General features: G+C 44.0%; 1 protein-coding gene and 1 pseudogene across 1 annotated transcript in view; one reads left to right on the forward strand and one right to left on the reverse strand.

Moving 5' to 3' along the window:
• Positions 1–15,897, forward strand: part of LOC145715902 (protein FAM227A-like) — a 20,062-nt gene that overhangs the window by 2,080 nt on the left and 2,085 nt on the right. The window contains exons 3-5 of the mRNA XM_081819003.1: positions 332–426; positions 13,181–13,338; positions 14,860–15,042. Coding sequence (XP_081675129.1) covers positions 332–426; positions 13,181–13,338; positions 14,860–15,042 — 436 coding nt within the window. The remainder of the gene's footprint in view (positions 1–331; positions 427–13,180; positions 13,339–14,859; positions 15,043–15,897) is intronic.
• Positions 8,356–11,856, reverse strand: LOC145721834 (annexin A1 pseudogene; annotated as a pseudogene).

Below are 15,897 nucleotides of genomic sequence, written 5' to 3' on the forward strand. Positions count from 1 at the left end.
GATACGGGACTCGATCCAGGGACTCCAGGATCATGACCTGAGCCGAAGGCAGTCGCCTAACCAACTGAGCCACCCAGGCGCCCCTCCCTTTGTTTCTTAAATCCCACATATCAGTGAGATCATATAATTGTCTTTCTCTGATTGACTTATTTCGCTTAGCACAATACCCTCTAGTTCCATTCATGTCGTTGCAAATGGCAAGATTTCATTTTTTTGATGGCTGAGTAGTATTCCATTGTACATATATATACCACATCTTCTGCAATACACACTTTCTCATCACAGCTGAAAAGCTCTAATGATCCTCTTCTTGTTAACATTGCATTGACAGAGCATCATGGTCAGACTCTGGTCTTGAGGAAAGCTGCAAAACTAGTCAAGAGGATATCAGAAGCAAGAGAACTTGAGAATATGCTTCCCAAGCAGGTGAGCACATGATTGGAAATTTAATAGTAGAGATGATTTAAGAGGGGCTAGGAGATCTAAGAGGGGCTAGGAGATCTGGTGAGAAAAGCCAGCACCGTGAAGATGTCAGGGTAAGAACTGGGGTATTTCTGATTATAAACTAGGGTGATACAGTCAGGAAATCTCCCAAGGGTAATTCCTGGGTGAGGTAGGTACCATTTAGTTGAGTGAGCGTTTCATCTGGATTTCTCCAGGGATTTAAGTTAACTGCTTGGAATTCAGGAGCTTTGGCATAATGGAAAGAGAGCACTGAGCCTCAGTTTTCTACTCTAGAAAATGGGGATGACAATTCCTAGGTCATGGTGTCCTTATGAGGTTTACCTGAGGTAGTGATGATAGTGTTCATGTAATGAACACTTACTATATGTCAGATATCAAACTAAACCTGTACGTATATTTTTTTACTTTCACGGTTCTCTGAGATAATTACTCCTGCTCTTCTTTAGTTTATTAGTGAGGGAAGTGATGCTCAGAGCATTGTCCAAATTCACAAAGCAAGTAAATAGATAAAGCCAAGTCTTGCATGCAGATCTGTCTGACTCTGAGCCTGAGCTTTTCATCTGTGAGCTTTGCCATTAGCAAAGTCCCCAGAACTTGAAAGGCCCTGGATTAACGTGTGTTCTTTCCTCTTCTCCTCCCCTCCCCTAACACTTCCCCACAAAACTCTTCAGATGGTCATTTACATCAATGGCACCTTCGGAGTTCTTGAAACTTCCTCATTTCTCCATATTTTACCGCTGCCTATTTCCCCTCAGTATTTAGGAATGAAATTTTGAGAAGTAGCAGGACATGATAAAAAAGACAGACAGACATGGGTTCAAATCTCAGTGCTGCATCTCATCAACTGTGTTACTTAAGCGGGTTGTTTAACTTTTCTGACCTTATTATATAAAATGGGGAAAATAAGGGCACCTGGGTGGCTCAGTTGTTAAGTGTCTGCCTTCGGCTCAGGTCATGACCCCAGGGTCCTGGGATCGAGCCCCGCATCGGGCTCCCTGCTTAGCGGGAAGCCTGCTTCTCCCTCTCCCACTCCCCCTGCTTGTGTTCCCTCTCTCGCTGTGTCTCTGTCAAATAAATTAATAAAATCTTAAAAAAAAAAAAAGTATCTCATTGTGGTTTTGACTTCCGTTTCCCTAATGACTAGTGATATTGAGCATCTTTTCATATGTTTATTGGCAGTTGTGTATCTTCCTTGGAGAAATGTTTATTCCAATCTATTGCCCATTTTTAGATTGAGTTGTTCTTATTTTTGTTGTTGAGTTGTCACAGTAGGGCCAGAATTTTAGCTTGAGCAGTCTGACTCTAGATCCTAAGCTCTAAATCGGACTCCATACTGACTTCAGTGTATCTTACATAATGTTCTGTATGAGAGCACCTGGAGGTCCATCATAGTCTGTTTTCACATTTACACCTGTGTTCCATAGTTCCTTAACCATTTTCCTATCAGTAGACACGTGGGTTCTTCCAGTCTTTGCTGTTATAAATACTGCTGCCTTGAACATCTTAGTTTTTATGTGTTTCTTGGCTCACATGTACAAATACACATGTAGGGGGGGCACCTGGGTGGCTCAGTCATTAAGTGTCTGACTTCAGCTCGGGTCGTGATCCCAGGGTCCTGGAATTGAGCCCCACATCGGGCTCTCTGCTCAAGCAGGAAGCCTGCTTCTCCCTCTCCCACTCCCCCTGCTTGTGCTCCCTTTCTTGCTGTGTCTCTCTCTGTCAAATAAATAAATAAAATCTTAAAAAAAAAAAAACATGTAGGAAACATTCCTAGGCTCACATGTACAAATACACATGTAGGAAACATTTGTACTCCTAAAAATACACATGTAGGAAGCAGAATTGCTAAATCAAAATACATCTTAAATTGCTCTCCAGTGAAGTCGTGCCAATTTATATTCCCACCAGCAGCATATGAGAGACCTTCCATGTACCTTTGCCAATGTCATGCATTATCAAATTACTTGTTGCTGTTCTCATGAGGGGGAAGTGGTACTTTTTATTGTTTCAACATTAATGCTTTAATTATGAGTGAAGTTAAGTCTATTTTTTTTTTAATGTTTTATTTATTTATTCATGAGAGAGAGAGAGAGGCAGAGGCAGAGGGAGAAGCAGGCTCCCCACCTAGCAGGGAGCCCGATGCGGGACTCGATCCAGGACCCCGGGATCATGACCTGAGCCGAAGGCAGACGCTTAACCATCTGAGCCACCCAGGCGCCCCGTTAAGTCTATTTTTTAAAAGATTTTATTTATTTGAGAGAGAGAGCACAAGCGGGGGAGGTAGGGCAGGGAGCCTGCGGGGCTCAATCCCAGGACCCTGAGATCACGACCTGAGCTGAAGGCGCCATTTAATCAACTGAGCCACCCTCCCATTTTTCTATATATATAATACGTTGGAACTTATATTTCTGTGAAATGCCTTAGTCTTTTGTTTTTAGTTTTTTTCTAAGTAGAAATATTTCTACTTCTGAGGTTAAGGTTTTTAGGCTTTTGCTCATTATTCATTTGTAGAAGCTCCATTCTTAGTCATATGTTTGGCAAAAACGTTTACTATTTAATCGTTTTACTTTATGGTATTTTCTGTGAGAAAATTGTAATTTTTTTTACAGCCACATTGATTGGTCTTCTCTCTTATGGCTTCTCGATTTCATTTCTTACTAAGAAAGATCTTTACCACTCTAATTCTCCCAACTTTTTCCGCAGTATTTTTATATTTATATATTTTTTAAATGGTTTATTTATTTATTCATGAGAGTCAGAGAGACAGAGAGAGAGAGAGGCAGAGGCACAGGGAGAAGCAGGCTCCGCACCTAGCAGGGAGCCTGATGCGGGACTCGATCCCAAGACCCTGGGATCATGACCTGAGCCGAAGGCAGATGCTTAACCATCTGAGCCACCCAGGCGCCCCGCAGTATTTTTATATTATCACCTATTCACAATGCATATCTTTACTCACATAACCAGATGTCACCAGGGGGTCACTCTGCTCCTTTGAATTTAGCTAAAGATTGGCTCAAGTATTTGCTATATGATATGTTTGAAGCCCAGTCCTCTCCCCACATGTCTGTGAACTCTGGGGGTTTATGTTTTTCCTGGCACCGAGCTCCTCTTCTGTCCCAGATGTGCTCTGCACATACCACAGCAGCCCAAATATGGAACTCAACTCTTCCCTTCATTTTTGCAAAACCACCCACACACACCCTGTGTGTGTGTGTGTGTGTGTGTTATATGGATAGAAGGTATTATTACTAGGTTTAAAGAGGTGGGAAGAAGGGGGACCCTATTATGGGGGTGCTTAGAACAGTCATGTGAGTTACCCTTCTTACAAACCCTATAGTTGCTCCACCTGTTAGACCCTATCCCCAGCCCTCTCCTCTTTCCTCTTTTCTGTTTCTCCCATCTCCAGCTCCTGCTCATTTCTGATGCAGAGCAGCATAACCCTCACTCTGCCTTTGGCTCTAAGCTTCTCACCAAGTAGCTAATTGCTGTGTGTTCCTGAGCAAGGACAGTCCCCTTGATGTGGGAAACAAAGGCAAAAGAACAAAATTAAATTTCCTTACTGCTTACAGTCCACTGACCAATCCTTGAGACAGGCAGAGTGATCTTCCTCTGGGAGCTCAGCTACCTCGATGTCGACACTTTGCTAAGGGCAGAGGCAATCTTAGGATCCTGTGAGTCTACTTTAACATATAAAAATTCCTTTGGAGGGGCGCCTGGGTGGCTCAGTGCGTCGAGCGTCTGCCTTCGGCTCAGGTCATGATCCCAGGGTCCTGGGATCGAGCCCCGCATCGGGCTCCCTGCTCCACGGGAAGCCTGCTTCTCCCTCTCCCACTCCCCCTGCTTGTGTTCCCTCTCTCGCTGTGTCTCCTCTGTCAAATAAATAAATAAAATCTTTAAAAAAAAAAAAAATTCCTTTGGAAACTTCCTTTATCTCTAAACCTCCCAAGATAGATGTTAGCAATCATCCTCCAAGCATATGGCCCACTGTCTGAAGGGTCTCATGACTAGGGTTTTACTAGACAGTAATAAATGGCCTTTTCCTAACAACAGCTAGCCCCTTAAGGTCCTGGGAACCTTGCTTCCAAAATTCCTTAGAGACTTACACTATCCCTAACCCCCTCCCAACTTGAAAGTCTATAATGGGCCACTCCTCATGACCCCAGTACACCTTTTCCTGATCACAGGTCCCGTCCCCCTGCTTTCATAAAACCACCTTTTTGCACCAAAGATGTCCCAAGAATTCTTTCTTGGCTGTAGGCTCCGAACCCCAACATTTTCTACATCACCCTCCCCGTGGTAAATTCTGGTACCAGCAAAGACAATTTTTTTAGATCCCACTACAGGAGGAATGGAAGCGGGCCTCAGTAACTGGATAGAGACATTAGTATAAAAAAACCTGCAGAACAATGAACAGTAGAGCCTTTGGCTTAACACCAAGAACAAGGAAATGACTCTCATTTCTACCTCCCTTTGAAGTTGTTCTCAACCCAGACATCCAACTTCAGGGCTCCCTCACTTCCCTAGACCTCAAAGGATTTTCCTTACTTTCTTGCAAGCTCCTCCATTCATTGAAAAGGATTTTAAGGGGCACCTGTGTGGTTCAGTCGGTTGGGCGTCTGTCTTTGTCTCAGGTCATGATCCCAGGGTCCTGGGATTGAGCCCCGCATTGGGCTCTCTGCTCGGCAGGGTGTCGCTTCTCCCTCTCCCACTCCCCCTGCTTGTGTTCCCTCTCTCGCTGTGTGTGTCTCTGTCAAATAAATAAATATAATCTTAAAAAAAAAAAAATCAAATGCATCAGTCTCTGCTCAGCAGGGAATCTGCTTCTCCCTCTCCCTCTGCTTGCGCTCTGCCTACTTGTGCTTGCGCTCTCTCTCTCTGTGTCAAATAAATAAATAAATAAAATCTTTTTAAAATAAGAAAAGGATTTTAAAAATATTTACTAGCATTTTTTAGATGTTTTATCATGAGTTTAGAGTGTCCCATTAAAATTTAAATGTATATACCTATGACCTAGCAATTCCATTTCTTTTTTTTTTTTTTTTTTAAAGATTTTATTTATTTGACAGAGAGAGACACAGCGAGAGAGGGAACACAAGCAGGGGGAGTGGGAGAGGGAGGAGCAGGCTTTCCGCTGAGCAGGGAGCCCGATGCGGGGCTCGATCCCAGGACCCCGGGATCATGACCTGAGCCGAAGGCAGACGCTTAACGACTGAGCCACCCAGGCGCCCCTAGCAATTCCATTTCAGATAATTTATCCTGTAGAAAGGTTCATACATGGCCATCCATTACATAAACCTGGACTAGAAAAAAAAATGAGGAAAACTTAAATTTCCATAGATAAAAAAATAAATTGTGAAATGTCCATAATATGGATGCTGCTGCTATTAAAAATAATGAAACAGTATGGTGATTAACATAACATAGTAATAAAAGAAAAAAACAATGAAACAGGTTTTTCTGTTTGTTTGCTTTTTTGCTTTTTTTTTTTTTAAGATTCTACTTATTTACTTGACAGAGAGGGAGAGAGGGAACACAAGCAGGGGGAGTGGGAGAGGGAGAAGCAGGCCTCCCACTGAGCAGGGAGCCTGATGTGGGGCTCGATCCCAGGAACCTAGGATCATGACCTGAGCCCAAGGCAGATGCTTAATGACTGAGCCACCCAGGTGCCCCACTTTTTTTTTTAAGGTACAAAGGGCATTTTTTTTTTTTTAAGATTTTATTTATTTATTTGACAGAGAGAGACACAGTGAGAGAGGGAACACAAGCAGGGGGAGTGGGAGAGGGAGAAGCAAGCTTCCCGCGGAACAGGGAGCCTGATGCGGGGCTCGATCCCAGGACCCTGGGATCACGACCTGAGCCAAAGCAGACACTTAATGACTGAGCCACCCAGGCGCCCCCAGTTTTGACCTTTAAATCTTTTAAGGTTGCCAGGGCGCCTGGGTGGCTCAGTTGGTTAAGCGTCTGCCTTCGGCTCAGGTCATGGTCCGGGGGTCCTGGGATCGAGCCCCACATCAGGTTCCCTGTTCAGCAGAGAGCCTGCTTTTCCCTCTCCCTCTGCCTGCCGCTCTGCCTACTTGTGCTCTCTCTCTCGGTCAAATAAATAAATAAAATCTTTAAATCTTTTAAGGTTGCCGAGGGTGGAAAGTCTTATCTTCTGTAACTTCTTCCTGCTGAATAGGGGCATAGAGATGTCCCTACTTATGGGTCAACATTGGTCAGTTGGGGAATTTATATATATAGGAATTTTGAAGGGTAGAGGAAACCAAATCCAAGGTAGACAACATATATGAATCTAGTGAGACAGATTTATAACTTCTAATATGAAAGAAGTTAGTTGACAATGTCTAAAGTTCATAAATCAAGAGAATATTACAGGTAATGTATTTAGGTGCTGGTGAATGAAAAATTAAAGTGGTAAGACATTATATAGAGAATGATTCCATTTTTATTTTTGAAATATATTTTTGGTATAAAATTGGTCTGTGCGTACAAGAAGGCTTGGGAGGATACCCAGAAAAGTGTTCATAGTATTTATTCTTAGGGCTGCAAGTGGGCATGAGGAAGACTTTTCTCTTTTACTTTTCACCTTTTTAAATTATTATATGGGGGTGCCTGGGTGGCTCTCGTTAAGCGTCTGCCTTCTGCTCAGGTCATGATCTCGGGGTCCTGGGATCGAGCCCCGCATCGGGCTCCCTTCTCCGCGGGAAGCCTGCTTCTCCCTCTCCCACTCCCCCTGCTTGTGTTCCCTCTCTCGCTGTGTCTCTCTCTGTCAAATAAATAAATATCTAAAAAAAATTTAAAAATATAAATAAAAAATAAATTATTATATGAATTTCTCATGGTGAACATGAATTTATTTTGTAAAAAAATAATAGAGGTTTTCATCCTCAGAGATATCAGAAAAATGATCTCTAAGTGTCAAAAGAAAAAACTTCTAAAAAGGAAGTTCTGTTGGTCCAGAATGAGAAAGAGGACAGTCCCGTTTCAAAACATTTCATTGAACAAACGTGCAGAAGGAGGGGCCTGGCTGGAGTCTGTCTGTCCAGGAATTACTGAAAGCACTAGGGATGTTTAGGTTGGAGAAGACAAGATATAGAGAAGATCAAGGGCTCTCCTCCAATATTTTTTTTTTAAAGATTTTATTTATTTATTTATTTGAGAGAGAGAGAATGAGAGAGAGCACATGAGAGGGGGGAGGGCCAGAGGGAGAAGCAGACTCCCTGCCGAGCAGGGAGCCCAATGTAGGACTCGATCCAGGGACTCCAGGATCATGACCTGAGCCGAAGGCAGTCGCTTAACCAACTGAGCCACCCAGGCGCCCTCTCCTCCAATATTTTAAGGACCATTCTGTAACACATGGTTCTGGAGGAAGATGGGTTGGAATTAGAGAGTCAGATTTTTATCTAGGCTAAGAAGGAACTTCCTAAGGGTCCAAGTTGCCATTTTAAACCAGCTTTACCCCCTGGCTCTGCTGCAGACCATCTGCTGGTCTTGTTCCGTCTCTGGATCTCAAACCAACTCCTTCCTCCTGCCAGGTCTCTGATGCCAACCCTTCACTCTAGCTCCTACTGTGCTTTCCTCCTGCCCCTTGGTTCTGATGTTTCAGAACTTCTCGTCTTGCACACTGGCCAGCCTTGGCCCAGTGCTGTGGTTAGCAGCCAGCCCTTTCCACTCCTATCCCCAGGTCCCGGTACCCAAGGCCCCGTCCCTGACTCCCACCTGTGAGGAGAAATCAGATGCTTACCAACATGGATGTTTCTGAAGGTAGTATGTTTCTTATTTCAAAGTTAGGGAAGCAAAATGGACAATTACCTGTTGAGAATATTATCGAAAGAAGTATATTAGTTGGAATTCTTTGCTTATAAATAACAAAATCTGTCCTTGGCCAACTTTTTTTTTTTTGTCCTGCAAAATCATTTTATTTTCTACTGCACAAACATCTTTCTCAGGTAATGTTACTAGAACAACCTGTTTATGAGGTTTTTATAATTTGGGATAAATATAGTTTTAAAAAAACTTCTATTATATGGAGTTGTGATATAAAAATGATTTATAGGCTATATTTTTCAGAAAGCATTTAGCTAGACTGTAATCCTGCTGAGAAAACTTTCCTGTTTAAGTCTATGATATAGAATGAAATGATATGATTAAAAAGTCTTCTGATCAAGAAGCTTGCGATCACCAAAGGAATGTTAGTCTCCACAGAGAGCCACCAGGATTTTTTCATAATCTCCCTTGGTTTCATCTAGGATGGCTTGGCAGAGAGAGAGACCATACAATTTCTGGTAGCATGCTTTGATGTCATTCATGTAGATTTCAGAGCAGGAAACCATAATTCTGAGGTCCAGAACCCTTCATGGCCTGATGAAGCTTCTTGGCGAAGAACATCGGTTTGCTTGTGGTACACTTCACGGTAGTCGTGAGGCATTTGTCAATGTCACCTTTCATCTCCAGGTCCAGAACTTTGTTCATGTCATGCTTACTGTACTTGCTGTACTTCTGAAACACTTGGCGAAGATGGGGATAGGTTCTGGTGGTAAGGATGGTAATGAACACATTCACATCTGTCCCTTTTCTCCTTTCTTCTGCTTCATATAAAGCCCTAGCATCCGTATCAGCCAAGTCGTCATTCAAGCCAAAATCCTCAGATAGGTCACCCTTAGCCAGAGAAAGCAGAGCGTTCCAATAATCTCCAGATGTGTCCGAGGTGATATCTTTAGCCAGATCTCTCTTTAGTTCTTCTCTATAGACTCTGTTAATTTCTCTGATTTCTTTGTTAGTTCTCAATACCAAAATTTCATCCAGAGTGTCTTCATCAGTTCCAAGGCCCTTCGTGGCAGCACAAAGTTCACCAGCATCGAACTGGGCTGGAGTTTTTAATAGAGCCAAAACAACTTCCTCGAGGTGACCAGAAGGGGCTTTCTTCAGAGCTTCATCCAGGGGCTTTCCTTTTTCCTGGAGATATGCTGCTTTGATCTGCCAAGGACTGTGCATTGTTCCTCTTAGTTAGAATGTCAATGATGGTTGCTTCATCCACACCTTTAACTGTTACCACATTATGCAAAGCAGCAACATCCGAGGATGGATTGAAGCTAGGATAGGGGCTCACTGCTGACCCAGGACTGCCTTTGGATCCCTTCACAGCTTCAATGTGTTCCTGCTCTTCATTTTCACTAAATCAGGCCTGTTTGAGGAATTGTCAAAGAAGTATCTTTTTTCCCCACCTTCTTCCAAAGCACTAAAGAGAGATTCTCCTCTGAACGTTTCCCACTCTGTCCTTGGCCAACTTGAACAAAAACTGGAAGAACACTGAGTAAGCTAGAAAGTCTGAAATTGAGTCCAGGCACGAGGAGAAGAATCATGGCAGTTTCAACCCTCAAACCATCTCTTCAAGGTGACGTGCCTGGGATGGGTGAACCCCCATGTGTTTGCAGTCTATATTTTACCCCACTCAAGATTCAAAATCCCAGGAGCAGGAGTTTTGACTGACCAAAGCTGATTCCATGAGCCCTGGCTCTAGCTGGGTAGGTGGAGGTAGGCCCTGGCAGAGCCTGTGAAGGCCTCTGAGGACCCCTCCAGTGCCCTCATGGGGGAGCAGGTTGACTTCACAGTTCCCTTAAACTCAAATGCAGTAGAGGGCAGGTAAACTCCCCCAAGCACAAGAATCAGGGCCTGTCAGGAAAGGAGGATGGATTCTGGGCAGCCAAAAGAATAACTCTAGGATAAATGTAGAACTAAATCAGTAGATCCTGGATTCACTTTGGAATTTTCTAGACTTTGAAAAAAAAATTTTAACTAAAGTTCATTAAAGCAAAATGACTGCTTATCTACCATCACCATTGTTTCATAGAAGAAAGGTCATTAGCACAAAAAAGGAGAAAAGGTAATCTCAGAATAAAAGAAAGGCCTTAAAGTGAATAAGCGTACTCTATATCAGATTTATTGCAATATTTTTTTTCCTTGTTGCCCGCATTTCACTGGAGACCAAACACAGATCGGCCCCCAGTTTGGCGGTAGGGTTCCTTATTAGCCTCAACTTTCTGTGAACCCAGTGGGATCTTGCTGTTAAATAGTAGTTCTCCACTGCAGGCGAGTTTGCCTGCTAGGAGACTTGGCCACACCTAGAGACAATTCAGGTCGTCACAACTGGGGGTGAAGGAGGAGACAGAGTCCTACTAGCATCTAGAGACCAGGGATGCTGCTCAACATCCTACTATGCACAGGACAGCTCCTGCCACAAAGAATTATCTGGCCCAACATGTCAAAGTGATGAGGTTTAAGAGACGGTGCTATAGATAGAAAAAAAAAATCTCATGAAGCAATTAAAATGGAAAGTACTAGAGAATAGTGCACTCAGGTGTTGTCACAGCCCTTATTCATGGGGCAGACTTTTTTAGTTAAATTATATCTGCTTCTTTAAAGTGTATTGTTTCTTTAAATACAAAAGTAGTACATACTCATTATTGCATTGTTGGAAAAAGGCAGAGGAATAATAAGCAAGGAAAACAAGTCACTCTTGGCCCCAGCCCGTTCTCTTTCCTGAGATACTTCCTCTCAACTATAGCATGACCGAAGCAGACTTTTTTTTTTTTAAAGATTTTATTTATTTATTTGAGACAGAGAGAATGAGAGACAGAGAGCATGAGAGGGAGGAGGGTCAGAGGGAGAAGCAGACTCCCCGCCGAGCAGGGAGCCCGATGCGGGACTCGATCCCGGGACTCCAGGATCATGACCTGAGCCGAAGGCAGTCGCTTAACCAACTGAACCACCCAGGCGCCCCCGAAGCAGACTTTTTGATTTTCCTGCCCCACCAACCTGTTCCTTCCTGGATCCTCCCACCCGAACAACTGGCACCTACATCTTTAGAGTCATCCTTGACTTCTCTCCTCACACTCAATGTCAAGTCCTCCAGCAAATCCTGCCAATTCTGCTTTCACAGCAGATTGCCAATTCCATCACTTCTTTTTTTTTTTTTTTAAAGATTTTTATTTATTCGTTTGACAGAGAGAGAGATAGCGAGAGAGGGAACACAAGCAGGGGGAGTGGGAGACAGAGAAGCAGGCTTCCCGCAGAGCAGGGAGCCCGATGCGGGGCTCGATCCCAGGACCCTGAGATCATGACCTGAGCCGAAGGCAGACGCTTAACGACTGAGCCACCCAGGCGCCCCCCAATTCCATCACTTCTAACCCCTCTCTGCAACTGCTCAGCTCAGCCCCAGCCCAGCACCCCCCACCCCTGCAGAGACCTCTTGACCACTCTTCACGGCCGCTTTCTCTACACACCAGTCAAAAGGAGTGGGAGAGAAATTAATCCAATCTGTTGAACCCCAGCTCAAACCTTCCAGTGGCTTCCATCACACTTAGAAAAGATCTTCATTCCTTACCTTCTCATGGCCCTCCCTGACCACCCCATGGAAAGGGTTCCTCTCCTCCCCAGTCTCCCTTCCCACCACCCTCCACCCCTTGCCCTGCTTGATTCTTTTTTTTTTTTTTGAAGATTTTATTTATTTATTTGACAGAGAGACAGCAAGAGGGGGAACACAAGCAGGGGGAGTGGGAAAGGGAGAAGCAGGCTTCCCGCCGAGCAGGGAGCCCAATGTGGGGCTCAATCCCAGGACCCCGGGATCATGACCTGAGCCGAAGGCAGTCGCTTAACCGACTGAGCCACCCAGGCGCCCCACCCTGCTTGATTCTTATTTGAAGCACCTATTATTCCATAATGTTACGCTATTCCTCTATTTGTTGAATTGTTTATTGTCTTTTCTCGAGTGTAATGGCAAGCTGCGTGAGGGCTGGAATTTATCCTCTTCTTGGTTAAATCTCTAGCACCTAGAACAGTGTTTATACATGATAGTGACCCAATAAATATTTGCTGAATGAATCATTAACATTTTGGTAACTATGCTTCCAGTCTCCTATCTTTCTTTTTAACTGTTTCATAGAGAATATATAATGCTATCTACCCGACTTTGCATCTCAATTTTTTTCATTTATTTTTAATATTTTACTTATTTATTTGAGAGAGAGAGTGAGAGAGGAGTGGGGGGCAGGGGCAGAGGGAGAAGCAGGCTCTCTGCTGAGCAGGGAGCCCAATGCGGGGCTCGATCCCAGGACTCCGGGATCATGACCTGAGCAGAAGGCAGACCTTAACCGACTGAGCCACGCAGGTGCCCTATTTGTTTTGTTTTGTTTTGTTCTGTTTTTTAAGATTTTATTTATTTATTTATTTGAGAGAGAGAGAGAGCATGAGGGTGGGGAGGGTCAGAGAGAGAAGCAGACTCATTGCTCACCGGGGAGGCAGACATGGGGCTCAATCCCGGGCCCCTGAGATCATGATCTGAGCCGAAGGCAGATGCCTAACTGACTGAGCCACCCAGGTGCCCCTGCGTCTCAATTTTTAAATCTACTATTAGATCTGAAGCTATTTCTTAGGACCAACTCTTCATAAACATTTTAATAGCAGCATAACTATTCCTTGGGATAGAAATATCAGTATCTTCTTGAACATTCAGGTTATTCTAATCTTTTGCTATAGTCAATATCTCTGCAGCAAGCATCTTAGTACTTAAATCTTTTTTCTTTAATTTGGGTAATTTCCTTAGGGTAGTATCCTAAAATTGGAGTTACTGGACAAAGAACATTATTACCTTTACGTTTCTTAATCCATGTTGTAACAATGACAATCTGTAATTTTTTCCACTCTCTTTCCTACTCAGTCTCACCCAGCCTGCAAAAGCCCTGAGCTGATTTCAAACTTCTTCAACCTTTATGGGAAGAGCCCTCTGATTGTGTACTTCCTCCAGAATTACGCCTGTCTGCAGCATTGTGGCAAAGACGTGTTGATAGTCAGGAGGGAAAGAACCAAGAGCATCCCATATCCTTTCCACCATGGGCAGGGCACATATTATTCCAGGCCTCTGCTTCCTCCTCCCAGAAGCAAGGATGTGGAAAGGCACCCAGTCCTTAACCCAGTGCCTGGCACATAGCGCGTGCCCGTCAAGGGTAGCCATTGATATGAGCCTAAGGCTCAGAATCTTGCGCGCTTTAGTTCCAAGTCGGCCTCGCAAAATCTCTTCCTATCTACCAGAGAGAATGCTAACTAGGTACTCGAACATGCTTTGCAGCTCAGTAATGACTCCCAGATGCTCATTGACCCCAGAGTATGTATTGATCAGGATTTGGGGTCCAGACGTGTGTTTCTTCTACCATCCTCCACACACACACACCCCTCCTCCAGATACATCAGCAGATCTCTGGCCCTGCTGGCATTTATTTTAAAGATTTGGTAACCAACACAGATCTTAAGAAAACAGATGTGACATGTTGGTGTCCTAAGTCCTAGCACTTTACTGTAGGGGGTCAGAATATGGAATCAAGTCCTCCTGGACTCAAGAACCAACTCAACTGTTGACCAGCTGAGTGATCTTAGACAAACTTCTGAGCCTCATTTTTTTCATCTCCAAAATGGGATAGCAACACCTGCCTTCTAGGGCTGTTATTGCAGAGTACTGGCACAGTAACAATAAAAGCTTGGCCTAGATAGAGCCTGAGAAGTAACAAGTGCTTGAAACGTTACCTGTCTGCACATAGCTCCCCATCAGGAGGAGCTTTCCCAATGAACTAGGTAGCACTTGTCTATAGAGCTCCTATCCCCAAACTTATTTATAAGCCTAACAGCTCACATTTCATAGCACTTTATTAGTATATAAAGCACTTTCCCATATATCACCTCAGTGCTCTGTAGACTGTGTAGTATAGTGGAAGGAGCCTGGGTTGGGAATACACAGCCCCAGATTTGAGTCCAGCTCAGCAACCCACTGACCTTAAGATCTCATGTGCACCGCTTACCCTCGGAGCTCAATATCTTTTATCAACTTCCATGATGTTGGGAATGAGGCTTGAGACTGACAGTTGAAATCCATTCCTCTTCACCACTGTAATAATAGAGTAAGGATTGTATTTATTTGCTTATTTTTTTTATTGAAGTATAGGTGACTCACAACTTATTAGTTTCAGGTGTACGACATAGTGCTATGACAACTCTATACATTACGAAGTGCTTCCCATGATAAGTGGAGTGAGAATTTTAGACAGCAGTCTGAAAAGAGCATTTCCTAGCCCTTCCATCAGCAGGAGAGAAGGGCTTTATTAAAAGACCGGGAATGACCTGGCCATTGGGGAGGATATCCGCTTGCCTTTCCCAGTAGGCCATGGCCAGAGAGCAGGAGTCCTTTCCTGCCCAGATTTCAGTGATCTGGTCCAGAAAGAGGTCATTTCCCCCACTCTGCCATCTCCACCCCCCCCAGCCCCCGCCCCATGCAGTAGGCTCTTCTGCTGGTAACGCTCAGTCAATACCAACTGAGAGTATGGGCTTTTCCTTGACGGCTGATGCCACTGAGTCCGTCCTGACGTATGCTGAGGTCATCAACCTGACCCTGAGCAACATGAAGAAGCGGAGGGACAACCTCCACCAACTGAGCTGGCTCCACAGGAATGAATGGAATTATTTTGATGAGTACCTAAAGGGACTGCAAGAAAACTTCCTCAGGTATTTAAGGGGCATTAGGGAAGGGGCATTGTTTGAGTGTCTGTCTATGGTTGCACATGACAATTTAAAAAAAAAATTTTTTTAAGATTTTTAAGTAATCTCTATACCTAATGTGGGGCTCGAACTCACAACCTCAAGATCAAGAGATGCACGCTCCACTTACCACGCCGACCAGGCGCCCCTGCACATGACAGTTTCATTTTTATGTGCATTTTATTTTTTATTTATTTATTTATTTATTTTTAAAAGATTTTATTTATTTATATGATAGAGAGATAGCAAGAGAGGGAACACAAGCAGGGGGAATGGGAGAGGGAGAAGCAGGCTTCCCGCTGAGCGGGGAACCTGATGTGGGGCTCGATCCCAGGACCTTGGGATCATGACCTGAGCCGAAGGCAGACACTTAACGACTGAGCCACCCAGGTGCCCCTAATTTTTTTTTAATTTTTAAGATTTTATTATTTTAGAGAGATAGAGCATGAGCAGGAGGTGCAGATGAAGAGGGGGAGAGAGAATCTTGAACAGACTCCCCGCTGTGTGGAGCCCGATGATGTGGGCGGGTCTCACGACACTGAGATCATGACCTGAGCCGAAACCAAGAGTATCTGAGCCAAAACCGAGAGTCGGACACTTAACCGACTGCACCACCGTGGCACCCCTGCACATGACAATTTTTAATTGGGGGCCTGGCCCTGGGACTATCTTAAGCACATTTCTTGTGGTCAGAATGTAAACTCCACAATAACAGAGACCAGATCTTTCTTTTAAAGTTATTTTTTTCTAAACTACAAAAACATTTATGTTCAGTGAAGACAAACAAACCAACCTGGAAAAGCACCTGGAGGTATACATTGCCAACATTTTTCTTTCCTTTTTTTTTTTTTT

The sequence above is a fragment of the Leptonychotes weddellii genome, chromosome 5 (genome assembly GCF_054177405.1).
Source record: "Leptonychotes weddellii isolate Sample4059 chromosome 5, ASM5417740v2, whole genome shotgun sequence".
In the NCBI taxonomy this organism is placed as follows: domain Eukaryota; kingdom Metazoa; phylum Chordata; class Mammalia; order Carnivora; family Phocidae; genus Leptonychotes; species Leptonychotes weddellii.